Source organism: Salmo salar, chromosome ssa14 (genome assembly GCF_905237065.1).
Source record: "Salmo salar chromosome ssa14, Ssal_v3.1, whole genome shotgun sequence".
Lineage (NCBI taxonomy): Eukaryota > Metazoa > Chordata > Actinopteri > Salmoniformes > Salmonidae > Salmo > Salmo salar.
The window spans coordinates 21,852,455-21,880,257 of NC_059455.1; the positions used below are offsets into that span (position 1 = coordinate 21,852,455).

Genomic DNA, 27,803 nt, shown 5'->3' on the forward strand with positions numbered 1-27,803 from the left:
CACAAACATGTATCCTTTCTTGTGCAGTGCGCACATCGGAACCCTAGCCTATAATCGTTCTGAGGGGGACCTTGCTCTCCAGTGCACATTTCCTGTTGATTGGAATTTTATGGAATGTCAAAAGCGTAGCTTGTGATCATGCAAAGTATTTCAAATATTGGCTATCTGACACTTTGCTAGACGTTCGAATGTAAGTATAAGGTAAGTAGTGGTTTTAGACCTATGTTCTTGATCCAGTAACAATAGCAGTTCTCTACCTAAAATGTTTGTGGTTAGCTAGCTAACTTAGCTATTAGGAAGCTGCTAACTAACGTTAGAATATTTCCAAGTTGGCAAGCCAGCTAGCTTGCTAAATGCTAACGTTATGATATAGACACAGAACAACGAGACAGAAATTTCACTGTATGTTTAAATGTGAAGCATCTGGTTGTCGTTTCCACTATTTACCAAATATGGCAGTGAGAGGAAGCCCACTGGAATGAGATGGACTTCTCATAAATTAAACATTTGATCTCAATACCGTTTGTTCCCAAAACTAGAATCTGTTATGAACAGAACGGACAAAGTTTTGTAGACTGCACCCTTTGCAAAAGTTTAAACAATTCAAGCTGTTTAGGAGTGCAAAGGCGAATTGAGTTATTGAACACTTGCACTTCAGAGTAGGCGTTCCCTAACGGAAATATGCAGACGTTACTTAGAACGCGCCAATATGATGTCGTTAGCGCGTGCTTGGCTCTGCCCACCTCCTTGCTTGGCTCTGCCCACCTCCTTGCTTGGCTCTGCCCACCTCCTTGCTTGGCTCTGCCCACCTCCTTGCTTGGCTCTGCCCACCTCCTTGCTTGGCTCTGCCCACCTCCTTGCTTGGCTCTGCCCACCTCCTTGCTTGTTCCCATTGGACACGACATGCTTTGGTCTCTTGGTTTAGTGCTAAAATCATTGATATTAATATAGTTTGTAGTCCTAAAACCTCTGAAATTAGTTACCTCTGGTTCGTTCAGCCATCCCTATGGGGAAAAAAATAGACCTTATTTTCAGCGTTTATCCAAAAACCTAAGGTTAACAGGCATAGATCTTTTACATTTTGCTATGAGATAATCGTCAGTTAACAATACCTTTATGAGTTATGAAGCTTTTATGTGCTTTTTTTATTACATAAATGCTTAAGAATTCATTAAAAAGTGACGTTAGCTGATGAAGATAATCTCATAGAACAAAATGTACGAGATCCTCCTAAGCCTGTATTTACCACAGACGTTGTTTTCGGCGTTTATCCAAAAACCCTACAAAAACACCTTTTCCCCATAGGCTTTGTCCAACGAACCATAGCGGAGTTAGTAATGGCATATTTTTGTAGGCACTATCTCTATAGCTAATGTTATCTTTTTACTAGTCTTTAGAATGGATTGCAGACTGCTAAATAAATATATTAATTAGCTAGCTAGTAAGCATCAGTAATTTCCTAGCTTAGTTTGAGGTTTTGTCTAGCTTGTTTAGTTAGCTAGATAGAGTTCAATCTCATCTGCATCAAAAGTAGCCAGCAGATCTGACCCACTTGCCTACAGCTGCATTAGGGTCAGATAGCCTTCATGTGTAAATTTAAGACACAGCAGAGCCAGCGCAAGATATGGTTCAGAAAACGTACCTCAATCGAGGGATGAGAAATGCATTGTACTCCGAATTGTCCCATTATCCCAACTGTTACACCGAGAAGATTGCACTACTACTAGTTTTTTTGCAGTTGTTCAGTATTCTCTGTGTAACAGTTGGGACAATTTGGAGTACAATGCATTTCTCATCCCTCAATTGAGGTAGGTTTTCTGAGTCATATCAATGAAATGTATTTATAAAGTCCTTCTTACGTCAGCTGATGTCACAAAGTGCTGTACAGAAACCCAGCCTAAAACCCCAAACAGCAAGCAATGCAGGTGTAGAAGCAAGGTGGCTGGGAAAAACTCCCTAGGAAGAAACCTAGAGAGGAACCAGGCTGTGAGGGGTGGCCAGTCCTCTTCTGGCTGTGCCAGGTGGAGATTATAACAGAACATGGCCAAGATGTTCAAATGTTCATAGATGACCAGCAGGGTCAAATAATAATAATCACAGTGGTTGTAGAGGGTGCAACAGGTCAGCACCTCAGGAGTAAATGTCAGTTGGCTATTCAGAGTATCTCTACCGCTCCTGCTGTCTCTAGAGAGTTGAAAACAGCAGGTCTGGGACAAGGTAGCACGTCCGGTGAACAGGTCAGGGTTCCATCTCCACAGGCAGAACAGTTGAAACTGGAGCAGCTGCACGACCAGGTGAACTGGGGACAGCAGGGAGTCATCAGGCCAGATAGTCCTGAGGCATGGTCCTAGGGCTCAGATCTTCCGAAAGAGAGAATTGGAGAGAGCATACTTAAATTCACACAGGACACCGGATAAGACAGGATAAATACTCCAGATATAACAGACTGACCCTAGCCCCCCGACACAAACTACTGCAGCATAAATACTGGAGGCTGAGATAGCTCTGCATTTTCTTAATCTACACAGGAAGGCTGTCTGACCCTAGTGCAGCTATAAGCAAGCTGGTCGAATCTGCTGGCTACATCAACATTAACTAGTGGTAGTACAGTATCAGCCTGCTAGCTGGTCGTCTATCTGCCAGGAGTCCCGGACCAAGCCATTTTTATGTGTGTTGCAGTGGTAGCAACTTGTGTGGGCTAACATCCCTCCCTATCAATGAATTGTAACTTATCCCTCCCTTGTTTTTCTATTCACAAAGGTTGGCAAAAAGTTGTGGGACCAAAATTTGTTTTCTGTGCATGGATGGAAAGCCAATGCGCAGGTATGTGATGACCTCCAGATGTTTTTTGTTGTGTTGCTTGATTTTTTTTTTGATTTTTTTAAAATTTATTTTATCTGTCAAAAAAAGAATTGTCCTTTGACATCCAATGACAATTGTGTCCTTGTTTAGTTCATCATTCTTCATTGCAAGTGACAGAAATTTGAGAGTAGTTCATTTTTTATATAGGCTAGATTTGTTGGAAATCGTCAAATCAACATGTATAAATGTGTTGTAATGTAATATGATCGAAATGAAGGGGTGTTGAGTTCAGAATGATTCTACAAAACTCAGCAAAAAAGAAACAGCCCTTTTTCAGGACCCTGTCTTTCAAAGATAATTCGTAAAAATCCAAATAAATTCACAGATCTTCATTGTAAAGGGTTTAAACACTGTTTCCCATGCTTGTTCAATGAACCATAAACAATGAATGAACATACACCTGTGGAACGGTCATTAAGACACCAACAGCTTACAGTCAGTAGGCAATTAAGGTAACAGTTATGACAGCTTAGGACACTAACGAGGCCCAGGGTCCCTGCTCATCTGTGTGAACGTGCCTTAGGCATGCTGCAAGGAGGCATGAGGACTGCAGATGGGGCAATAAATTGCAATGTCCGTACTGTGAGATGCCTAAGACAGCGCTACAGGGAGACAGGATGGACAGCGCTACAGGGAGACAGGATGGACAGCGCTACAGGGAGACAGGATGGCAGACCACGTGTAACAACACCTGCACAGGATCGGTACATCCGAACATCACACCTGCAGGACAAGTACAGGATGGCGTCAACAACTGCCCGACTTACGCCAGGAACGCACAATCCCTCCATCAGTGCTCAGACTGTCCACAATAGGCTGAGGGGCTGGACTGAGGGCTTGTAGGCCTGTTGTAAGGCAGTTCCTCACCAGACATCACCGGCAACAGTGTCGCCTATGGGCACAAACCCACCGTCGCTGGACCAGGCAGGACTGGCAAGAAGTGCTCTTCACTGACGAGTCGCAGTTTTGTCTCACCAGGGGTGATGGACGGATTCGCGTTTATCGTCAAAGGAATGAGCGTTACACCGAGGCCTGTACTCTGGAGCGGGATCGATTTGGAGATGGAGGGCCCGTCATGGTCTGGGACGGTGTGTCACAGCATCATCAGACTGAGCTTGTTGTCATTGCAGGCAATCTCAACGCTGTGCATTACAGGGAAGACATCCTCCTCCCTCATGTGGTACCCTTCCTGCAGGCTCATCCTGACATGACCCTCCAGCATGACAATGCCGCCACGCACAGAACGAGTGGTATGGCTGATTTCCTGCAAGACAGGAATGTCAGTGTTCTGCCATGGCCAGCGAAGAGCCCGGTTCTCAATCCCATTGAGCAAGTCTGGGACCTGTTGGATCGGAGGGTGAGGGCTAGAAATGTCCAAGAACTTGAAGGTGCCTTGGAAAAGTGGGGTAACATCTCACAGCAAGAACTGCATATCTGGTGCAATCCATGAGGAGGAGGAGGAAGAGGTGCACTGCAGTACTTAGTATCTGGTAATGGCCACCAGCTGCATTGACTGGTACTTTTGATTTTGACCCCCCCCCTTTGTTCAGGGACACATTATTCCATTTGTTAGTCACATGTAGGTGGACTTGTTCAGTTTGTCTGTTGTTGAATCTTGTTATGTTCATACAAATATTTACACATTAAGTTTGCTGAAAATAAATGCAGTTGACAGTGAGAGGACGTTTCTTTTTTTGCTGAGTTCTATATATATATATATATAGGTGAGAACGTCTACTCCACCTATGACCTGGAAATGACCCCAGTCCAGTGAGGTGTCTTGGGGTTGGTGAAACTGGGAGTGCTAGGCCTATATCCAGTATCACTTGTGTCAGTACCCAAAATGCTGTTTGACAAGTTTCAAGGCCAATTTTAGTCTTTGTGATTTGACAAGTTCATCCACGTTGAGTCTACTTTTTGGGGGAAGAATGAAAAAAGTGGGGGGGGAAAACAATCATAGTTTCTTATTTAGCCTGGTAAGTATTGATGTACCGTGGACCTCCTGTGAAATTAGATTTGAAAGACAGTTCCCACTTGTTCTGTGTAGTAGCCAATGCTCCCTTCACATTGTATAGGAGATCAGAGACACTCTACTGTTGCTACTGCATATTGAGCTATAATTGGAAGAGCTGATTGCTGAGGAAATTGCTTGGTCGAGGGGGATGCTAGCTGAAGAGACCTTGGATGCTAGCTGAAGAGACCTTGGATTGCACCCTAGACGACCAGTAAGTCATAGCCTAGTTGAAAGGAGATGTCTATTTTGGTACTTGGTTCTTTCACATCTAGACCTCAACTTTCCATAGTTCAGACAGACATAGCTGATGTCTTTTAGTTTAAGGAATTATTACATCAACTTTGACTCTGGCTCCCACCAATACCAATGTTGACATTACCAATTATTAACTTTGATTGGATTTTGTTGTGGTTTTTTGTGATAAATCAATGTTAAAGTGTGAATTGTGGATGTTTATCCCTATTCTGTCTGGCTTTATGTGTCTGTTCTGCAGGGGTACCAGCGCACGCCCAGACAACACCGGAATGGACATCACCGCACGCTGCACACTGGGTGATCCCAACAAGCTCCCAGAGGGTGTGCCCCAGCCAGCACGCATGCCCTACGTGTCTGACAAGCACCCTCGCCAGACATTAGAGGTCATCAATCTGCTACGCAAGCACAGAGAACTGTGTGATGTCGTGTTGGTGGTCGGCGCCAAAAAGATTTATGCTCACAGAGTGATCCTTTCGGCCTGCAGCCCTTACTTCAGGGCCATGTTCACAGGCGAGCTGGCCGAGAGCCGTCAGACAGAGGTTGTGATCCGGGACATTGATGAGCGGGCCATGGAGCTGCTCATTGACTTTGCCTACACTTCGCAGGTTACCGTTGAGGAAGGCAATGTGCAGACATTGCTGCCCGCCGCTTGTCTGTTACAGCTGGCCGAGATTCAGGAGGCTTGCTGCGAGTTCCTCAAGCGCCAGTTGGACCCCTCAAATTGCCTGGGTATCCGTGCATTTGCAGACACCCACTCTTGCCGCGAGCTGCTGCGGATAGCTGACAAGTTTACACAGCACAACTTTCAAGAGGTAAGGTTTCTATCTTGCATACATGTGAGTCTCTACACTCTCTCTCTGAGGCGCAATCTAAAAAGTGTTTCTTTGTCATTTAGAAAAAATAATGTTGCTCATCTTACCTCTCTGCTTATCAGAGACATTATTTGCTTTTAGGATCCTGTTAGTTACTTAGTCTAGCTATTCATTTGAAAATCCACACTGGTTACCAGTTAGTGAACTCCAGAGAGAGGTGTCCCTGAGTAATTTTAGCCCCACATCCTTAAAATTGAATCCCAGCAATAAAGTTAATACCTTTTCTGCATTGTCTTTTTGTTTTCTTTAAATACAGTTTTAGAATTTCCATGAAGTTAAACCCCGATGTTATTTGTATCCTCAGGATATAACTGCCACGGAACTTTAAATGGGAATTAGATTCTGCTGCCGGTTTAACTTGACTGCCTTACCATGCATCATTCTCTTGAGCACAGCCCCTGTCTTTTTGTGGACTTTTAACAGGTTTCACCTGATGAGTGACTTAGGTCATTTTGCTTGCTTTGCCCTCAGGTGATGGAGAGTGAGGAGTTCATGCTGCTTCCAGCCAACCAGCTGATAGATATAATCTCCAGTGACGAACTGAATGTGCGAAGTGAGGAGCAGGTTTTCAACGCAGTCATGGCCTGGGTCAAGTACAGCATTCAGGAGCGCCGGCCACAGCTGCCACAGGTGATAATACCTGCTATATAAATAATCGTATGAGATGGTATGCGGTGTTGCATTAAACTTGATATATATATATACCTGTAGTTTTGATTCACAAAAGAAATGTAACACTAAGGACAGTCTGTTTAAAATGGAAAGTGTTTGTCTGTAACTTATTCCACTTGGTAAGTCATTGAGTTAGGATATGTTTTCTGGTTATAGGTCCTCCAGCATGTTCGTCTTCCTCTTCTGAGCCCAAAATTCCTGGTGGGAACGGTAGGATCAGACCCTCTCATCAAAAGTGATGAGGAGTGCAGAGACCTGGTTGACGAGGCAAAGAATTACCTGCTCTTGCCCCAAGAGCGCCCTCTAATGCAAGGGCCAAGAACACGCCCTCGGAAGCCCATCCGGTGTGGAGAAGTGCTGTTTGCAGGTTAGTATCTTAACTCTTGAACCTCGCTGCATTCTCTTAGTACCCATGTCTGATCACTTCTGCTTTCAAATGTATTTCAAAATGACAGTCGTGTACTTTTTCCAGCATGTTGTCATTGAATATCCCAAATATTCTAAAGGGTAGGGTTAGAAGAGACAAAGTTGTACCAAGTTGAGTTTTTTTATTTCTTCATATTCCCAGTTGGCGGGTGGTGCAGTGGGGATGCCATCTCCAGTGTAGAACGATACGACCCACAGACCAACGAGTGGCGCATGGTGGCTTCCATGAGTAAGAGGCGCTGTGGAGTGGGTGTCAGCGTCCTTGATGATCTTCTCTATGCTGTTGGCGGCCATGACGGGTCCTCGTATCTCAACAGTGTGGAGAGGTTACCGCTTCCTTCCCCGTTTTGAAAACGATGTCCACCGAGTCACCACCTCGTTAATGTTTATTTATAGGGCCTTGTCCCAAATGGCACTACTTATGACCAGGGTCCACAGGGCTCTGGTCAAAGTAGTGCACTATATAGGGACTATTGGGACACGCACTAGATCTTATCAAAAAGCTAGTCTTCCTTCCATTGTTTAACTTCCTTATCTTAGTGTACTGTACTGAACTCACTCTCCACAACAGGTATGACCCCAAGACAAATCAGTGGAGTAGTGATGTAGCTCCCACAAGCACGTGCAGGACCAGTGTGGGTGTGGCTGTCCTGGGAGGGTATCTGTATGCAGTAGGGGGCCAAGATGGAGTATCCTGCCTCAACATTGTTGAAAGGTCACACTTACAATACATATTCACGGTTATATTTGCTGTATTTGTCTTCTACAAATCACTGTTTTCTATCATGCTGAGGCAAAGACAATTCATCTTGCAATACTAAAAGTATTATAACAAACAATTGACATGCCTCCTGAAATATCACAGAAAGCTGACTCCACTGAGTAATGTGACTATGCATGATCTGTTACAGATATGACCCCAAGGAGAACAAATGGACACGGGTGGCCTCGATGAGCACCAGGCGCCTGGGTGTAGCCGTGGCTGTCCTAGGGGGCTTCCTCTATGCAGTGGGAGGTTCAGACGGCACGTCCCCTCTCAATACAGGTACAGATGAAGCACTTAGAAAACAGTACAATATCTTTCATTAGTCAGCACATCACTAACAGGGTGTACACTATTTATTTATACAGATAATCCACTGTAGAAGCTTCAGAGATCCTAAGAAAAGAGATCCTAGAATCACATAATGTCCCTATAGTTCCCTAGAGATCTGGGTTGTATTCATTAGGCACCAAATGGATGAAAACAGACTGAAACAGGGAGACTATCTGAACTTGTCCAATTAGCAACACTAACTTGCTACGCTTTGTTATAGTGTACACTAATGAATATGACCCTGCTCTAACCCCCTTTCTTACTCCATGTCTGCTCTGCCTCTGCTCTAATCTTACCACAGTAGAGAGGTACAACCCCCAGGAGAACCGCTGGCACACCGTCTCTCCTATGGGCACCAGGAGAAAACACCTGGGCTGTGCAGTGTACCAGGACATGATCTACTCCGTAGGAGGCCGGGACGACACCACCGAGCTGAGCAGTGCCGAGCGCTACAACCCCAGGACCAACCAGTGGTCACCTGTTGTAGCCATGACTTCAAGACGTAGTGGGGTCAGTCTGGATATTTCACATTGATTTCTGTTTGGTTTGGATGCTTTATTTTAGGATAAAGAGGCGGAGTGTTGGACTTTTCAATCAGGTCATTTAGTAAAAGTTGGGATTAACTAGATAGAAAATGAATCTGTTGCTTTACACCTGTTGATGTTTGGAGCATTGTTTGTCTTGCAGGTTGGACTAGCAGTGGTAAATGGCCAGTTAATGGCTGTGGGTGGCTTTGACGGGACAACGTATCTTAAAACAATAGAGGTCTATGATCCTGACGCTAACACATGGAGGTAGGTAACCGCATGCCACAGGTTACTTGAGACATATTATCCCTAGAGGGCTTGTGTTGAACGTGAAGATATTAATTTCCTTCTCTCCCTCCAGGCTCTATGGTGGAATGAACTATAGGCGACTTGGAGGAGGGGTTGGTGTTATCAAAATGACTCACTGTGAATCACACATATGGTAGCACCTCCAGGTCAAAGGCCTCACTGTCGCATGTGCCTCCGAAAGAAACATTGTTTATCATGCAAGGAACGAAGTCTATATTAACTGTAACACAGCCATGTTATTGGCAAGCCAAGGAAATGTCTTGTGACTACAAGCTTTACTGTTCCTGTGTCAAGTCTGGAAGGCTTATCTAGGAGCCTACAGTTCATCTCTCTTCTGTACTTCCTGTATTATGACTTGACTGGCCAAGGCCAAGAGGAACCAACTCTGAATAGATCAATCACATGAACTACTGTTTGACATCATGGGGGGAAAACCCTTAATTTCCTCTTTTTCAGTTACTGAAATGGAATACTGCAGCCGCACTTTAAGATACAGTTCAGTTTTTGCTGTGGTACCGGTTATACTATACAAACGTTTAGTTTCCATTGAAATATTAAATGGGGAATGAAGAAGAATCTTCAAAGAGAACTGAAGGTGCAGGATGTGGTCTCACTGCTTCCCTTAATCCTCGTTGTGAAAAGTGGATAAACTTGTTAGGCAGTTGTTTAAATCTCTAAATTAAATGCACTGTGATCATTTTTTAGTTTTGTTGCTGTTTTTAGTTTGACACACTGAGCATAACTTGGAGTTCTACGTTCACAACTGGGGTCAATTGTTGGTACGGTGGCACTTACACAATATTACAACTGTTTCATACAAGATTCTTGCCCATTTAAGACTGACAGTGGATGTTTTTTTTTTTTGGAGCAACTTTATTATTTTTTCTTTTTACATAGGACATTTGACAGTCTTGCACTTTAATCTATTATAGATTCTTCTTGAGGAATTAGTTGCATCTAAGACACAGTAAGGAATAATGAACTGGTTGATGTATTATGCACCTCTTCATTGGTGACCATGCAAAACAGATGGACATTCAGTAATATGCTTAGACATTTGTTTTATTATGTAAATCCTGATGAATCTCATTTTGTCACTGCTATTGAGCAAAATATACGATCGTGCGTTTTGCTGAAACTCAACCCCTGTAGATATGTTATGTGTCAAATTATGCAAGTGTTCACAAGTAATTATTAGCCTGATCACCAAATATTTTGAAAAATTGTCCCTTTGGCTGTGTTCACACAGCCAGCCCAATTCTGATCATTTTTTCTACTAATCACATATCTTTAAGAGCTAACCAGTGGCTGCAGCTACACAGGCAGCCCAATTGTTTTCCACAAATTGGTCTTTTAACCAATCAGGTCAGCTGTGAAAAGCTCTGATAAAAATACCAATAACTGGGAAAAATATCAAAATTGGGCTGCCGCTGTAAACGCAGCCTCTCACAAAAGTATGGAACCGTTGAGGACAAATGTATGGGTGCTTTATTTCTGCTGAAGGTCTGACATTTCTATTTGAGCTGTAAGCCTTGATAAAGCATGTGGCATTTTACCCCTATTAGATGACGTGGAATTGTCTGTACTGACAAAATACATGCTGTTAATAAAAACACTTTATTTCAAACTTTAATAAGCTCATCAAACAATTGTTTTTGAAGATGGAAATGTATTTACAGGGACTATTCTTTTTGGTTGTTACGTCTCTCTACCGTTTAGGAAATCGCTAGGCTAGTTCTCTGGGACACCAGGCTTTCTTACAGTTTGCCAATTACTGTATCTGGACGGAAACAATGATACCTTCAGAACTGCCCAAGTTACTTGGCGGTTTACCATGAATCAAACCTGATTAATCACCCCACACTGACAGAACCAACATTTGCAATTTTAAGCTGTAACACATTACTTCTACACTATTGCGCTTGTAGTGAATAATATCTAGTGACTGAAACCACAGCACAATGGCAAGGTACACAATCAGCAAAAGCGTAGCTATTTTGAAATGTATGGATTTGCCTTTTTCATACAATACATGAATATAAAAAAAAAAAGTCAGGTTTAATTTCATATGGACAGTAATTTGGGGTATACAGGTATTTTACAAAACACAAACATTAATTTGTGATGTCAAAGACAGTCTGCTTAGATGGGCATCTTCAGGAGAGCACATTCTGTCAGCAGTTGCAGGATGGTGGGGATGTAATTAGGGCTTGCAATCTGTGATGGAAAATGAATAGTTAGATAACGGATAGTACTTTATCTCGAACCACATGTCATTCACAAATTAAACATACCTTATAATTGTTCACCTTTTTAAGTGTGTGGCTGAGCCCATTTGAAATGCAAGTTACATGTTACAAATAGCCAGTCACTTGTGTTTAGACTAGATATGTTGGCCTTTCCATATATGTGCATATCTACCTTGATTTTTCCACTATGGTGAGAAGAACCCAAAGCCGTGGAGATCTGCATCAGTGACCCAGCGGACAAGTCTATCCTGAAGTGCCTGAAGAAGTGTGCCTGCAGCCCATTGATGAACCCGGTGACCTCATCAATGCTGATGCTGTCCTCTGTAGTGTCAACCTGCCGCATGCTGTCCCAAAGCTCCCAGGCATCTTGTGGGTGGACGGTGTACGTAACGTCCATAGGGGGTAGTGTTGGGAGAGTCCAGACCAGTTTCAGGTACTGGATGTTGATGGTGGGGTGGCACCCAGTCCATAGGGATGCGAGCCACTGGAGGTTGGTAGAGTTGATACCAAGAGGGCCGAAGCAACAGTCAAATGTCTTTTCAAACCACGATTTGACCAACACTGTGAGCGATTCTGGTCCTCTGGTGCAGAACAAAGGCAAACTGACAAATTCCAGGGGTAGTGATCGGAGATAATCCAAGTCACCATTGACGCAGGTCAGCCAGCCACTCCACACAACCTTCTGAGCATCATCTTTTGCACCAAATGCTTGTTTGGAGAGAATCTGTGATGAGAACAACAGATGGCAATAAACACCACAGTCAAGGGATTCCACAGAAGAATAAAGTATGAACTCCAAACTACATTTAGAGGAAAAACCCTTACCTGTATGAAAACTGTCTCAGCATCTTTATCCGTCTCTGCCAACCCAAGGACAACAGAAAAATTGACCTTGAAGCCCAACTCCTGACCAACTTCAATCGCCAGGCCCTGTTGCTTCTCTGATACGATGAAAGCTGATAGTTGCTTTGAGTAGGATTTCAACTGAGTGTGTCTAAACTGGTACAAAGGTGTGACATACGACAGCTGCCATTCCTTCTTCACCAGAAGTGCTACTTGGTCTGGGTCAACCTGTTTCTAGACAGAAAAGAGACATACATCAGACAGATCCAAATATTATACACTCAAATGATAATGTCTGATGAGAATATGTCAAGCTGGGCTACGACTCATCAACAATGATGTATGAGAAGAATTGTGAATACAACCACATTGATTGGCCTTAGCTACTTACTGTGATATCACGTGACTTTGGAGCCTTTCTACTTCTTGGTATTCTTAGAGCTGTCAGAAGGCCTGATGTGTATGTCAGATGAGTTGCTTCAACACAGCTTCGCATTGAATGCCTGTAACTCTTGCTCCTTCGTTGTGCCAAGGCATTGTTGCGTGGGGTCTCCTCAGTGCTGTAAAGAACAGATTATCACATTGGGATAGTTAGTGAAACATTGTATTATTTTACACCATCATACAAAGTTAATAAAAATAGGTGAAAAGTAGTAGTTTGTGACAAACATTTTCAAAAAGGCATTATTTCAATAAACAGACTGAGAAAATGTATATTTAAATAAAATAAAACACAGGATGGTCTATTTAGGAATCAAATGACAGAGATTATTATAAAGCTCAAGGGCTTATTTGGATTTAACCAATTGTTTATATAACTTTACCTTGTTTACCTCTTAATTGTAAAGTCCCCTTGGGGACCCTGTTAGATTTTTTAAAATTCAATTCAGTCTGGTATGAGAAGGTAACCCCTATCTGCAAAAGCAGGGTGTCTGCGGAAGCTGAGTATCTTGGCTATTGATCCGTGCCTTCAAATCTTTGGTGCAATTTACTACCATATTTGGGCATACGAATTTACCATGGAAGACCGACCCGATTACCTCATCGGGTCGGCTGCAGTCACACTTCTTCAGGGGAATTACCCTGTGACAACAATTTTGGACCCCATTGTGGCCCCCCTAAATGTGGAGTATGAAATCATTTTTACATAGCAAAAATGTGTTATCGTTCTTTTTTTACATCCGTTATTAGACATTGGCAATGCGGAACATGGTCTTTTGCCAGCAATGCAGTGAAGAAAACGATATGACAACAATAACGTCTAATGTAACTGGCCCCTCTAACAGTACAACTGGCCCCAGCTTGGCCCCCCCCCCAGTTGAAATGGTCTAGAACCGCCACTGAACAGACCATGAGGATATCTTATTTAACTGCTGCGTACCCGGGGTCTAGTAGGACGCACACTTAGTGAAGCTCAGACATACATCAGATAGATCCCATCTATGATTTCATGATATGATAAACTTTTTCTTTCGCTGTGTAAATTGACTGGATATACTCACTGCAGTATTAAGCCTAACATTGAGCTTATGAATGATGGGCTAATATGCATATGCTTAACTGGCTATAGGCTACATCTCGAGCCTGCTGTCTTCATTGTTATGTGCGCAATTACGCACCTGGCCTCTTCGCTGCCACGAATATTCCTTTTAAATCTTGTCAAGTCCCATGAAAAGACAGACTAAAAAAGCTTGTTGGACACTTATTGTGGCTTATTTTCTTTAGCCTACTAATAGCCTATTTGAGGAGAGATGTACGCTTGCTGAATGTAAAATAAGCTACAGCATGAACGGGCGGGGAGTAGGAAGGAGAATCCCATATTTTCCTATAGTAGGCCCATCTTAACACCGGGCTAGATCCTAACAAAAATAGGCTTACCATATGATTGGCCTGCTAAAAAGACAAACGGGGCAGTTCGGCTTTCCTGTCCTCCATAAAAAAATGAATGATATTATTAAATGTTAAAGTGGGTATGAATAGATCATTATATGTGATCCAGTACCGAAATGCATCCCAAAAGGTTTTAGTAAGTTGACAGGTGACAAATAAATTATCTGCCGTTTCGATATGAGCTACAAAAAAAACAATGGTTTAAGTCAAAGTTAAATCTCCATCTTATGAAATCGTTAGGACTACATGGGTAAATGCCATTCATTGTTTTGATATGAACTTCTTCAGGTTTAGGTCACTGTTTCCAAAACGGTCTTGGGGCCCACCCTGGGTGCACGTTCAGGTTTTTGCCCTAGCACTACACAGCCGATTCAAATAACCAACTCATCATTAAGCTTTAATTATTTGAATCAGCTGTGTAGTACTTGGGCAAAAACCAAAACGTGCAACCAGGGGGGCCCCAGGACCAAGTTTGGGAAACCCTGCTTTAGGTGATAAAGGAAAAGAAAGTCACCTGGTTCTTATTCTGACTATATAACTTCTAGTGAAATCTAACATATTTCCTTTTCAAAGGTGGAGGGAAACACTGTAGTAAGAATATAACTAAAGAAAACACAGATAACTGCCAAAATAATGGATTCACTTGAGTAAATGAGGGATAAAAAGTGTATTTGAAAGCAGGTGCTTCCACAGGTGTGGTTCCTGAGTTAATTAAGCAGTTAATATCCCATCATGCTTAGGGTCATGTATAAAAATGCTGGGCAGCAGAGAGGAAGAGGTGAAGTGAGATTGTCTTCTTCAGCAGGTGGCGGTTTCAATTTTTTTCACTCACCAAGCAAGTCAATGACTGTCGAATTTGGTCAACAAAATGTATGGCTTATTTGATAGAAGTTTAGTAATGCTTAGGTTGTTACGAGTGTACTGATAAGTAGGACACATGATATCCCGGCAACTTTGAGAAAAAAAACTATCGGAGTTGTGCCTGTTCACAATGTCATGACTGTTCTATGAGGATCCGAATGGATCAGATCAGCTTGGCAATAGATAACCAGACCCTCTCTCACCCACAGAGGGGTGTGTGAGTTTTAAAAGAGATTATCATCTAACCAAATTCCAAGGTATTTACAGGTGGGAACACGTTCCAAAAGAGAGCCATCATGGGTAGCAATGTTCAGATTTTCCAATTGTATACGTTTGGATTGTGAAAACACCATATACTTAGTTTTACTTGAGTTAAGCACCAGCCTAAGATCTACAAGTGCATCTTGAAGCATTTCAAAGTCAAACTGCAGGAATGATGGGGAGTGATGGGGCTGTGGCATATAGTACTGTGTCATCAGCATAGAAATTAAAGTTGCATTTTTTTCACTGAGTTACAGATATCATTTATGTATATAATGAATAATAAAGGACCTAAAATCTAACCTTGTGGGACTCCTTTGTGAACAGTGACAAAATCAGATTTTTACCCCATCTGCAATAATAGCCTGAGATCTATCACAGAGATCATTCTGAAACCACAAACATGTATCTGAGGCCGACCCCAATGAGGTCAGTCTCTTCAGCAGAAGAGAATGATCAACTGTATCGAAAGCCTTCGACAGATCAACAAACAAAGCAACACAGTTCAACTTCTTATCCAACGCTCTTACAATATCATTTACAACCAGTGTGGTGGCTGTGATAGTACTGTGCCTGGGTCTAAAACCGGACTGAAATTTGTTCAGTATGCAGTTGTCAGACAAGAAAGAGCACAGCTGTACATTTACCAATGACTAACATTTTTGCAAGACAAGACAGCTTAGAGATTGGTCGATAATTATCAAGGTCACCAGTATCCCCACCTTTGTACAGAGGCAGCACATAGGCAGTTTTCCAAATCTTAGGTATGACCCCAGAGGTTAATGTGAGATTACAAATATGAGTAAGAGCACCAGAGATAAGTGGTGCAGCTCTAGCCAGAAACCCTTGGTCAAGTTTGTCAGCCCCTGTTGCTTTCTTAGTGTCTATGGCTAGCAAGGCATCAATAACTTTCTCCTCTGTGAAGAGGCTTAGTGAGAAACCCTGACCATCAGCATACTTCATGCATAATCCCTTCATATGTATACCTTTTCTTCCTTCATTTGTGGTCGATATTTTCTCAAAAAGATTGCCTGCTAAAATGAAGTGATTGTTGAAGACATTAGCAATGGCGTTCTTATCAGTAATGAGTCCAGTATCCAACCCTATCTGATTTGGGAGTGTGGAGTACATATTGTTCTTTAATGTTTTAACTACTTTCCAGAATTTGTCTGGATTCCCATAACAGTCATTTAAAACTAGTCACATAGTAATCCGATTTTGTTCTTCTAACAAGTCTGACGCACAGGTTTCTCAGCTGCCTAAAAGTCTGCCAGTCAGAGCTAGAAGAAGTTTCTCTAGCCTTAGCCCAACGTGCAACAACTGTTGTCAGGTCAGGAATCTGCTTCTTGACTACTGGTAAAATTCCTTATTAAATCAGTGACTTTAGCACCTGGAAAACTAAGTGTGCGTGTATCTTGGATTGACACTTGCTTTACCATTGAGCTCCCGATTAAAACGGTAGCTAGCCGTTTACCATTATTATTTTCTTCCGAAGCCTTTTGTACAGCTCCATTTTTATTCTTGATTTTTCCAACTCGGACACCACAGATCACAGAGACTAGAGCTCCAGGTGCAAACACAGCGCAGGCAGAAGAAGAATCATCCGGATCAGACGACCGCGGACCTGAAGGCACTGGAACGTCAAGATCCAAAGCAGCAAAGCTGTTTGACGTCTGGAGAACACTCATTGCTTCCGTCGCTGTAGAGGGTTGAGACAGAGGTCCTCGCTGGCATTGAGTCCCACGCCGTACCGCTTGGTCCACAAAGGAGCCACTAGCTGTAGCCTCTGGAGAAGAACCAGCATCCCTTTGCTGCAATGACAGTAGTCTGCCCGATGGCAAGACTCCCCTCAGCTTGGTGTTGTTTGCTGCCAATGGAGTGGAGAACGAGAAGGTAGGAGGACGTGGCTTCCCCAATAGCTGGTGCAAATTAGCGATTTGTTTATTCAAAGTAGCAAATTCTTCTCTATAGCCTTCGGCTAGCAGGCAATTGCTACATTGGAAGTTCAGGTGTTTTTCTTTATCTCGGAACTGGCCGAAATAGACCCGGCTCCGGCATCTTATACACTGCTCAAAAAAATAAAGGGAACACTTAAACAACACAATGTAACTCCAAGTCAATCCCACTTCTGTGAAATCAAACTGTCCACTTAGGAAGCAACACTTATTGACAATAAATTCCACATGCTGTTGTGCAAATGGAATAGACAACAGGTGGAAATAGGCAATTAGCAAGACACCCCCAATAAAGGAGTGGTTCTGCAGGTGGTGACCACAGACCACTTCTCAGTTCGTATGCTTCCTGGCTGATGTTTTGGTCACTTTGAATGCTGGCGGTGCTTTCACTCTAGTGGTAGCATGAGACGGAGTCTACAACCCACACAAGTGGCTCAGGTAGTGCAGCTCATCCAGGATGGCACATCAATGCGAGCTGTGGCAAGAAGGTTTGCTGTGTCTGTCAGCGGAGTGTACAGAGCATGGAGGCGCCAGTACATCAGGAGACAGGAGACAGGCCAGTACATCAGGAGACGTGGAGGAGGCCGTAGGAGGAGGCCGTAGGGGGGCAACAACCCAGCAGCAGGACCGCTACCTCCGCCTTTGTGCAAGGAGGAGCAGGAGGAGCACTGCCAGAGCCCTGCAAAATGACCTCCAGCAGGCCACAAATGTGCATGTGTCTGCTCAAATGGTCAGAAACAGACTCCATGAGGGTGGTATGAGGGCCCGACGTCCACAGGTGGGGGTTGTGCTTACAGCCCAACACCGTGCAGGACGGTTGGCATTTGCCAGAGAACACCAAGATTGGCAAATTCGCCACTGGCGCCCTGTGCTCTTCACAGATGAAAGCAGGTTCACACTGAGCACATGTGACAGACGTGACAGAGTCTGGAGACGCCGTGGAGAACGTTCTGCTGCCTGCAACATCCTCCAGCATGACCGGTTTGGCGGTGGGTCAGTCATGGTGTGGGGTGGCATTTCTTTGGGGGGCCGCACAGCCCTCCATGTGCTCGCCAGAGGAAGCCTGACTGCAATTAGGTACCGAGATGAGATCCTCAGACCCCTTGTGAGACCATATGCTGGTGCAGTTGGCCCTGGGTTCCTCCTAATGCAAGACAATGCTAGACCTCATGTGGCTGGAGTGTGTCAGCAGTTCCTGCAAGAGGAAGGCATTGATGCTATGGACTGGCCCGCCCGTTCCCCAGACCTGAATCCAATTGAGCACATCTGGGACATCATGTCTCGCTCCATCCACCAATGCCACATTGCACCACAGACTGTCCAGGAGTTGGCGGATGCTTTAGTCCAGGTCTGGGAGGAGATCCCTCAGGAGACCATCCGCCACCTCATCAGGAGCATGCCCAGGCATTGTAGGGAGGTTATACAGGCACGTGGAGGCCACACACTACTGAGCCTCATTTTGACTTGTTTTAAGGACATTACATCAAAGTTGGATCAGCCTGTAGTGTGGTTTTCCACTTTAATTTTGAGTGTGACTCCAAATCCAGACCTCCATGGGTTGATAAATTGGATTTCCATTATTTTTGTGTGATTTTGTTGTCAGCACATTCAACTATGTAAAGAAAAAAGTATTTAATAAGATTATTTCATTCATTCAGATCTAGGATGTGTTATTTTAGTGTTCCCTTTATTTTTTGAGCAGTGTATATTGCTTGTGCAATCCAACGTCCTTCATCGTGCGAGAAAATCAGTACTCTCTGAAACTAGAGAAAGGTGACTACACGGTGTGTACAAAGCAGTACTAGACAGACCCATGCTGAGCCAATGTAGGCACTAAATCAGTGGGAGAGGTTTCCACTGTGTAGAGGTAAGTGGACCCATGTAGTGGGCACACGGGCGAGGTACGTAAAAAAAAAACTCAAGGCCCTAAAACCAGATGTTCTCGGCTACTCTACCCTTAGCTCTAACTTATGTGTTGTTTTATACAAATATTTGTGCTGACAATACCTGTACGATGAGGTTGTTAAGGTTAAGAGGAGATAACTTCATGAGCAGCTTAGAAATCTCAATTAAAAAAATATAAGCCACCAAAACAAAAAACATTCACATTTTCAAATAAAACATTGTAACCATTTTAATTTGATGGTACCATTCATGGGATCAAATTAAATTAGAGCTCGCCAGATTGTAGTCCTAAAAAACTAATTAGTTACCTCTGGTTACCTCCATTCCTATGGGGGAAAAAATGGGTTTTGGGATAAACGGCGAAAATAAGGTCTGAGGTTAACACAGACTTAGGAGAGTTTATACATTTTGTTCTAAGAGATGTCATTCCGTTAACATGACCTTTATGAACTTTGAAGCCTTTATCTGCTTGTTTTCATTTCATAATTAAATGATTCAAAATTCACAGGAAGTGACGTTAGCTGATGAACAAATAGAACAAAACGTTAAGCCCTCCGACAAACCATCAGAAAGGCAAAGCATTAATACAGGACTAAGAGCAAATCCTACTACACCGGCTTTGACGCTCGTCGGATGTGGCAGAGTTTGCTCACTATCACGGATTACAAAGAGAAACCCAGCCACGAGCTGCCCAGTGACACGAGCCTACCAGACCAGCTAAATGTCTTCATGAGAGCAACAGCTGCTCCGGACAACCGTTTGATCACGCTCTCCGTAGCTGATGTGAGTAAGACCTTTAAACAGGTTAACATTCACAAGGCCGCAGGGCCAGATGGATTACCAGGATGCGTACTCAGAGCATGCGCTGACCAGCGGGCAAGTGTCTCTTCACTGACATTTTCAACCTCACCCGGACCCAGTCTTTAATATCTACATGTTTCAAGCAGACCACCATAGTCCTTGTGCCCAAGAACGCCAAAGTAACCTGTCTAACTGACAATCGCTCAGTAGCACTCACATATGTAGCCATGAAATGTTTTGAAAGGCGGGTCATCATGGCTCACATCATCACCGTAATCCCAGACACCCTGGACTAGAGGTCGACCGATTATGATTTTTCAACGCCGATACCAATTATTGGAGGACCAAAAGGCCGATACCGATTAATCGGCCGATTATTATTATGATTTAATAGGGATATATATATATATACACACACACACACAGCTCTGAAGTGACAACGATACTGAATAGTCTGCTTAGGAGACAAAAACTCTCAACTGTTTGAATAATAAAAATAGAGTTTAAGTTACTTGTGATGAATGCTGAAAACAAAAACTGTAATTTCTATATGCAGGAAATCCTATTTTAATAATGGGCATGGTAAGAATTGACTACCAAAGTGCGAGTCACAATTCCCATGACACCTTCTAGCAAAATCTGAAAAGCGGTTCCTTCATTTATTCCATAGGATATTTTTAGATTAACTTAAAATAAGGTCTGTGTTTGGTTTAGGCTTACACCACCTTGCCAATTTTACAACTGTGTAGATATCCATAGGATATAACTCTGATCAATATAAGAGAATAATTTTTATTGTTGAGTGGATTTATGAAAATATGTTGACAAACGTTACCTAGTGAGATTTACACGGGTATCAAAACGCCGAGGCGGTTTAAGCACAAAACACAGACCTTATTTGAAGTAGATCAAGACATTCTCTATGGAAGACATGAACGGTAAAATAACGAAGGAACCCCTTTCAAGTTCAGCCGCAAGTTATTACAGGAATTATGACGCGTCGACTATTTCTCTCTAAACCATATACCTTTGACTATTACGAGCCTGCTAATGCCTACCACCGCTCAGTCAGACTGCTCTATCAAATCATAGACTTAACTATAATATAACTTAGGTCATTAATATGGTCAAATCCGGAAACTATCATCTCGAAAACATTATTCTTTCAGTGACATATGGAACTGTTCCGTATTTTATCTAACGGGTGGCATCCATAAGTCTAAATATTCCTGTTACATCGCACAACCTACAATGTTATTTCGTAGTTCCGTAAAATTCTGGCAAATTAGTTCGCAACGAGCCAGATTCTGTATACCCTGATTCTGCATGCAACGAACGCAAGAGAACTGACACAATTTCACCTGGTTAATATTGCCTGCTAACCTGGATTTCTTTTAGCTAAATATGCAGGTTTAAAAATATATACTTCTGTGTATTGATTTTAAGAAAGGTATTGATGTTTATGGTTAGGTACAGTCGTGCAACGATTGTGCTTTTTTTCGCAAATGCGCTTTTGTTAAATCATCCCCGTTTGGCGAAGTAGGCTGTCTTTGTTAGGAAGAAATAGTCTTCACAGTTCGCAACAAGCCAGGCGGCCCAAACTGCTGCACATACCCTGACTCTGTTTGCAAGAGAAGTGACACATTTTCCCTAGTTAAAAGAAATTCATGTTAGCAGGCAATATTAACTAAATATGCAGGTTTAAAAATATATACTTGTGTATTGATTTTAAGAAAGACATTGATGTTTATGGTTAGGTACACGTTGGAGCAAAGACAGTCCTTTTTCGCGAATGCGCACCACTCCGATTATATGCAAAGCAGGACAGGCTAGATAAACTAGTAATATCATCAACCATGTGTAGTTAACTAGTGTTTATGATTGATTGATAGATTTTTTATAAGATAAGTTTAATGCTAGCTAGCAACTTACCTTGGCAACGTAAAGCAGGTAGTTAGAGCGTTGGGCTAGTTAACATAAGGTTGCATCCCCAAGCTGACAAGGTAAAAATCTGTCGTTCTGCCCCTGAACAAGGCAGTTAACCCACCGTTCCTAGGCCGTCATTGAAAATAAGAATGTGTTCTTAACTGACTTGCCTAGTTAAATAAAAGGTTAAAAAAATATATATATATATATATATATATATCCAAAAATAATATAAATATAATAATTAATAATATAGATATATGTATATATATATATATATATTAAATAAAACATTTAGGCAAATCGGTGGCCAAAAATACCGATTATTATGAAAACTTGAAATCGAACCCAATTAATCGGCCATTCCGATTAATCGGTTGACCTCTACCCTGGACCCACTCCAATTTGCATACAACCCCAACAGACGACACATTCTCTATTGCACTCCACACTGTCCGTTCCCACCTGGACAAGAAGAACACCTATGTGAGATGGCTGTTAATTGACTACAGCTCAGTGTTCAACACCATAGTGTATAAACACAAACTCACTTCCTTGACAACAGCTCTGCGCTGCTCCATGAAGCGCAAGAAGTATGAATGACCTGACTTCCGCAGAGGCCGTATCACTGTAAATGTTGCACGGCAAAGGCAAACTTAAGAGTGACCATGCAGCGCCTTGAAGACTGAACATCTTCCTCTGAAACCGGATCCTGGACTTCCTGACAGGCCACCCCAGGTGGTGAGGGTACAGCACATCCGCCACACTGACCCTCAACACAGGGGCTCCTCAGGTGCGCGTGCTTAGTCCCCTCCTGTACTCCCTGTTCACCCACAACTTTGTAGCCACGCACAACTCCAACACCATCATTAAGTTCATCTAGACTCAAATCCTTTTGTTCACCCGACCTAGAATTCCTCAATCAAATGCTGACCGTATTACCTCCCAAGAGAATTTTCTTCAGTTATATAGTCCCAGCCATGTACATTCCCCCTCAAGCCGATACCACGACGGGCCTTCAAGGAACAACACTGGACTTTGTACAAACTGGAAACCACATATCCTGAGGCCGTATTTATTGTAGCTGGGGATTTTAACAAAGCAGATTTGAGGAAAACGTACCGAAGTTCTATCAACACATTGACTGTAGCACTCACGCAAAATAAAAATTCTAAAATTATTATTATTAAAAAATGTTTTTTTTTTTAAAACACTGAACCACTGTTACTCCCCCTTCCGGGATGCCTACAGGGCCCTGCACAGCCCTCCCTTCGGCGAATCAGATCACGACTCCATTTTGCTCCTCCCTTACTGTAGGCCGAAACTTAAACAGGAAATACCCGTGCTAAGGTCTATTCAACGCTGGTCTGACCAATCGGAATCCATGCTTCAAGATTGTTTCAAATCACGCGGATTGGGATATGTTCCAGGTAGCCTCTGAGAATAACATTGACGTGTACACGGACACGGTGACTGAGTTCATCAGGAAGTGTATAGGGGATGTTGTTCCCACTGTGACTATTAAAACCCAAACCAGAAACCGTGGATAGATGGCAGCATTCATGCAAAACTGAAAGTGCGAACCACCGCATTTAACCATGGCAAGGTCACTGGGAATATGGTTGAATACAAACAGTGTACTTATTCCCTCAATAAGGCAACCAAACAGGCAAAACATCAGTACAGAGTCACAATTCAACAGCTCAGACACGAGAAGTATCTGGCAGTGTCTACAGACAAACACGGATTACAAAGGGAAAATCCCGTCGCAGACACCGATGTCTTGCTCCCAGACAAGCTAAACAGCCGTCGCCCGCTTTGAGGATAACAGTGCCACCGACGCGGCCCGCTCCTAAGGACTGGGGATCTTGTTATCCGTGGCCGACGTGAGTAAGACATTTAAGTGTGTTAACCCCCGCAAGGCTGCTGGCCCAGACGGCATCCCTAGCTGCGTCCTTAGAGTATGCGCAGACCAGCTGGCTGGTGTGTTTACGGACATATTCAATCAATCTCTATCCCAGTCTGCTGTCAACCACTTGCTTCAAGATGTCCACCATTGTTCCTGTAGCCAAGAAAGCAAAGATAACAGAACTAAATGACTATAGCCCTGTAGCACTCACTTGTCATCATGAAGTGCTTTGAGAGGCTAGTTAAGGATCATATCACCCTTGACCCACTTCAATTTGCATACCGCCCCAATAAATCCACACACGATTCAATCGCCAACACACACTGTAAGAATGCCATGTAAGAATGCTGTTCATTGACTATAGCTCAGCCTTCAACACCATAGTACCCACCAAGCTCATCATTAAGCTCTGGGCCCTGGGTCTGAACACTGCCCTGTGCAACTGGGTCCTGGACTTCCTGACGGGCTGCCCCCAGGTGGTGAAAGTAGGAAATACCACCACGCTGATCCTCAACACAGGGGACCCACAAGAGTGCGTGCTCAGCCCCCTCCTGTAGTCTGTTCACCCATAACTGCGTGGCCATGTATGCCTCAAATTCAATCGGGGCAGCAGGTAGCCTAGTGGCTAGAGCATTGGACTAGTAACCGAAAGGTTGCAAGATCGAATCCCTGAGCTGACAAGGTAAAAATCTGTCATTCTGCCCCTGAACAAGGCAGTTAACCCACTGTTCCTAGGCAGTCTTTGAAAATAAGAATTTGTTAATAACCGACTTGCCTTGTTAAATAAAGGTAAAATAAATTCATCAAGTTTGCAGACAACAACAGTAGTAGGCCTGATTACCAACAATGACGAGACAGCCTGCAGGGAGGTGAGGGCCCTGGTGGAGTGGTGCCAGGAAAATAACAGCTTGCTCAATATCAACAAAACCAATGAGCTCATCATGGAATTCAGCAAACAGCAGAGGGAGCACTCCCCTATCCACATCGACGGGACTGCAGTGGAGATGGTGAAAAGCTTCAAGTTCCTCGTGTACACATCTAGGGTTGCAAAAGGGTTGGATTTTTTCCCTGAAATTTTCCACGGGAATTTGGGAATTTTGCTTAAATTCATCAAAAAAAGTTTGCTTATAACGCTGAACCTTTTTTTGTGGGATACACAAGGTCTTGTGGCATGTTGGCTAAACTATCCCCAATTCGGTGGAATTGCAACCCTCTGCATGCACAATGGATTATTCCATCACATGTACAGCTGATTCTCAAGATCTTGCACACTAATGAGATGCTATTGTGCCTATAACTACTACACTCTCGGAGCCAAGGACTACATGCTTTCTAGTAAGTTTTGATTACAATACTGGGTGGGGTGAATATATTTTATATGACATACATAATTTTTTGTTAACTAGTAAATAGTTGGCTACAGCAAAGTGTGTTTAAATCATTTCTAACTTAACAATTTCTGCTTCTTAGTTTTTGCTACAATCTGGGTTTTAGCTTGCTTGAGGCTGCTGAGCCTACTTTTCCATACATGTCTCATTTTAAAACATTTATCTTACAAAAGGAGTTGGTTAGTCTAATTGCTAAACTATTTATCTGTACATGGAATTGTTTTTTGTTTTTTCTAATCTTTACAGGAAAATACCTATCTGATGTGTGGAGACATTTCACTGCAGCTAATGTAGAAGGAAAAGCTGTTTACATGTGCAAATACTGTGCCAAACCATATGTGAATGCAACAAAGATGCAGCATCATATGGCCAAGCGAATAAAGTTCCCTCAGCACTCACAACAAGCAAACTCTGACAAAACTCCCTCTATTTTTATTTGAGGTGAAAATGAAGAATCAGACACCTTATCGATAGCAACAGCTCATGGTCCTTCTGGAATCAGAAGTTTTATTGACTCAATTGAGTTAAAGAAATGCTGATGAATGACTTCCTCGAGCTGTGTATGCAACTGGTTCACCTCTGATGCTCACAGGCAATGTGTATTGGAAGAGATTTCTTAAATGTTCTTTGCCCAGCATACACCCCTCTACTCATTTGCTGGATGTAGGAGTTCAACAGAGTTCAAGTGAAGGTCAAGCAAATCATAGAGAAAGCAAACTGTATTGCAATCATCTCTGATGGGTGGTCGAATGTTCGTGGGCAAGGAATAATTAATTACATCATCTCCACCCCTCAACCAGTATTCTACAACAACACAGACACAAGGGACAACAGACACACCGGTCGCTACATTGCAGATGAGCTGAAGGCAGTCATCATTGACCTTGGACCACAGAAGGTATTTGCACTGGTGACAGACAATGCTGCAAACATGAAGGCTGCTTGATCTAAAGTGGAGGAGTCCTACCCTCACATCACACACATTGGCTGTGCTGCTCATGCATTGAATCTGTTCCTCAAGGACATCATGGCACTGAAAACAATGGATACACTCTACAAGAGAGCCAAGGAAATGGTTAGGTTTGTGAAGGGTCATCAAGTTATAGCAGCAATCTACCTCACCAAGCAAAGTGAGAATAAGAGCACCACATTGAAGCTGCCCAGCAACACCCGTTGGGGTGGTGTTGTCATCATGTTTGACAGTCTTCTGGAGGGGAAGGAGTCTCTCCAAGAAATGGCCATATCACACACAGTCTGCCGATATGGACAGCCCCATCAAGAGGATCCTCCTGGATGATGTATTTTGGGAGTGAGTGGTAAGCAGCCTGACACTCCTGAAACCTATAGCAGTAGCCATTGCACAGATTGAGGGAGACAATGCCATCCTGTCTGATGTTCAGACTCTGCTTGCAGGTGTAAGGTAAGAAATCTGTACTGCCCTGCGCACTTCACTGTTGCTCCAAGCAGAGGAAACTGCAGTTTGAAATACATCAAAAAGCGTGAAGACTTCTGCCTGAAGCCAATACGCGCCACAGCGTACATATTGGACCGCAAGTATCCTGGCAAGAGCATCCTGTCTGATGCAGAGATCAACAAGGCCTATGGTGTCATCACTACCGTGTCTCGCCACCTTGGACTGGATGAGAGCAAGGTTCTTGGCAGTCTGGTGAAGTACACTTCCAAGCAAGGGCTTTCCACTAGATATGGTGGAAGGGACTTTGTGGATCTGAGGCTCTTTCCCCAGTTGCCTCCATCATCTGCCAGAAACATGTCACTGAAAAATACTGTTGGCTGAACTGTGATAAAGCCAGTTAAAACAATGTACAGTACCGTCCCGGTACCCAATGTATATAGCCAAGTTATCATTACTCATTGTGTTATTACGTGTTTCACATTTCTATTATTTTCTCAATGTCGCCATTAGTTTCTACACCTATTGTTTATGAAGCATGTGACGAATAACATTTGGATTTGAGCGTATAAGAGCTTCCAAGCCCGTTTATGAACTGGGTGGTTCGAGCCCTGAATGCTGATTGACTGACAGCCGTGGTTTATCAGACCGTATACCACGGGTGTGACAAAACATGTATTTTTTTTACTGCTGTAATTACACTGGTAACCAAAGTAATAATAGCAATTTGGCACCTCAGGGGTTTGTGGTATATGGCAATATACCACGGTTACGGGCTTGTGTCCAGGCACTCTGCGATGCATCGTGCATAAGAACAGCCCTTAGCCGTGGTATACTGACCATATACCACACCCCCGGCCTCATGCCTTATTGCTTAAGTTTACCATAGACATTATTTTAGCAGTTTGTCCAAAAACCCAAGCTACAACAACCCCAGACATTTCCCCGTAGGCTTTGTCCAACGAGCCATGGCAGAGTTAGTGCCTACAAAAAGATGTTATTACTCTATATCCCCTTTTCCACATACTAACTAGCATGGCCTTGAGCTTGGTCAAAAAGGGTTGCTAACGCTAGCTGGCAAGCTTTGTTTTGGCAAAGCAGACGCTGTTTTGATGCGATCTCGTTTTCCTCGCTGACCAACAGCTTAGTCAGCAATCTTTTTATATGCTAACCTCGATAACATAACTGTCTATCGACATTAATGAATAATAGGTAAGAAATTGCACTATATTTGTACCTGTTTCGTTCCTCCATCACTGAAAAAAATAACACCAGCAAAGACAGGAAGTGGATTTGAACATCGCGCTTTCCCATGATGCAACTGGAATCTTGATAAGGAAATGTAGTCAAGTACAGCATCATTAAACATTT

At 43.1% G+C, this 27,803-nt stretch overlaps 2 protein-coding genes across 6 annotated transcripts; one reads left to right on the top strand and one right to left on the bottom strand.

Moving 5' to 3' along the window:
- LOC106569069 (kelch-like protein 20) lies at window positions 1-10,666 on the top strand. 5 transcript variants are annotated; one of them, XM_014140026.2, is made up of 12 exons: window positions 51-190; window positions 2,761-2,823; window positions 4,938-5,087; window positions 5,370-5,943; window positions 6,475-6,633; window positions 6,832-7,042; window positions 7,244-7,427; window positions 7,673-7,816; window positions 8,013-8,146; window positions 8,499-8,707; window positions 8,885-8,991; window positions 9,086-10,666. In XM_014140026.2, the coding sequence occupies exons 3-12, from the start codon at window positions 5,047-5,049 to the stop codon at window positions 9,168-9,170; spliced, it is 1,848 nt and encodes a 615-aa protein (XP_013995501.1). In that variant the 5' UTR covers window positions 51-190; window positions 2,761-2,823; window positions 4,938-5,046; the 3' UTR covers window positions 9,171-10,666. The 5 variants fall into 5 exon arrangements, with proteins under 5 accessions (XP_013995502.1, XP_013995499.1, XP_013995501.1 ...); XM_014140025.2 differs by having other exon boundaries at window positions 58-201; XM_014140027.2 differs by lacking the exon at window positions 4,938-5,087 and having other exon boundaries at window positions 1-201.
- Window positions 10,632-27,803, bottom strand: LOC106569070 (centromere protein L). Its single transcript, XM_014140028.2, has 5 exons — window positions 27,670-27,803; window positions 12,517-12,685; window positions 12,108-12,359; window positions 11,455-12,006; window positions 10,632-11,250 (listed from the first exon to the last, which is right to left on the bottom strand). Exons 1-5 carry the CDS (start codon window positions 27,792-27,794, stop codon window positions 11,176-11,178), a joined length of 1,173 nt encoding a protein of 390 aa, XP_013995503.1. The 5' UTR covers window positions 27,795-27,803; the 3' UTR covers window positions 10,632-11,175.

Coding starts and splice junctions, on each gene's coding strand:
- LOC106569069 (XM_014140023.2), top strand. Junction 2,824..5,369: donor GATGGAAAGCCAATGCGCAG/GTATGTGATGAC, acceptor TCTGTTCTGCAG/GGGTACCAGCGCACGCCCAG. Junction 6,634..6,831: donor GCCGGCCACAGCTGCCACAG/GTGATAATACCT, acceptor TTCTGGTTATAG/GTCCTCCAGCATGTTCGTCT.
- LOC106569070 (XM_014140028.2), bottom strand. CDS start 27,794: ATGATGCTGTACTTGACTACATTTCCTTATCAAGATTCCAGTTGCATC. Junction 12,360..12,516: donor CAAAGTCACGTGATATCACA/GTAAGTAGCTAA, acceptor TTTTCTGTCTAG/AAACAGGTTGACCCAGACCA. Junction 11,251..11,454: donor ACCATAGTGGAAAAATCAAG/GTAGATATGCAC, acceptor TTTCCATCACAG/ATTGCAAGCCCTAATTACAT.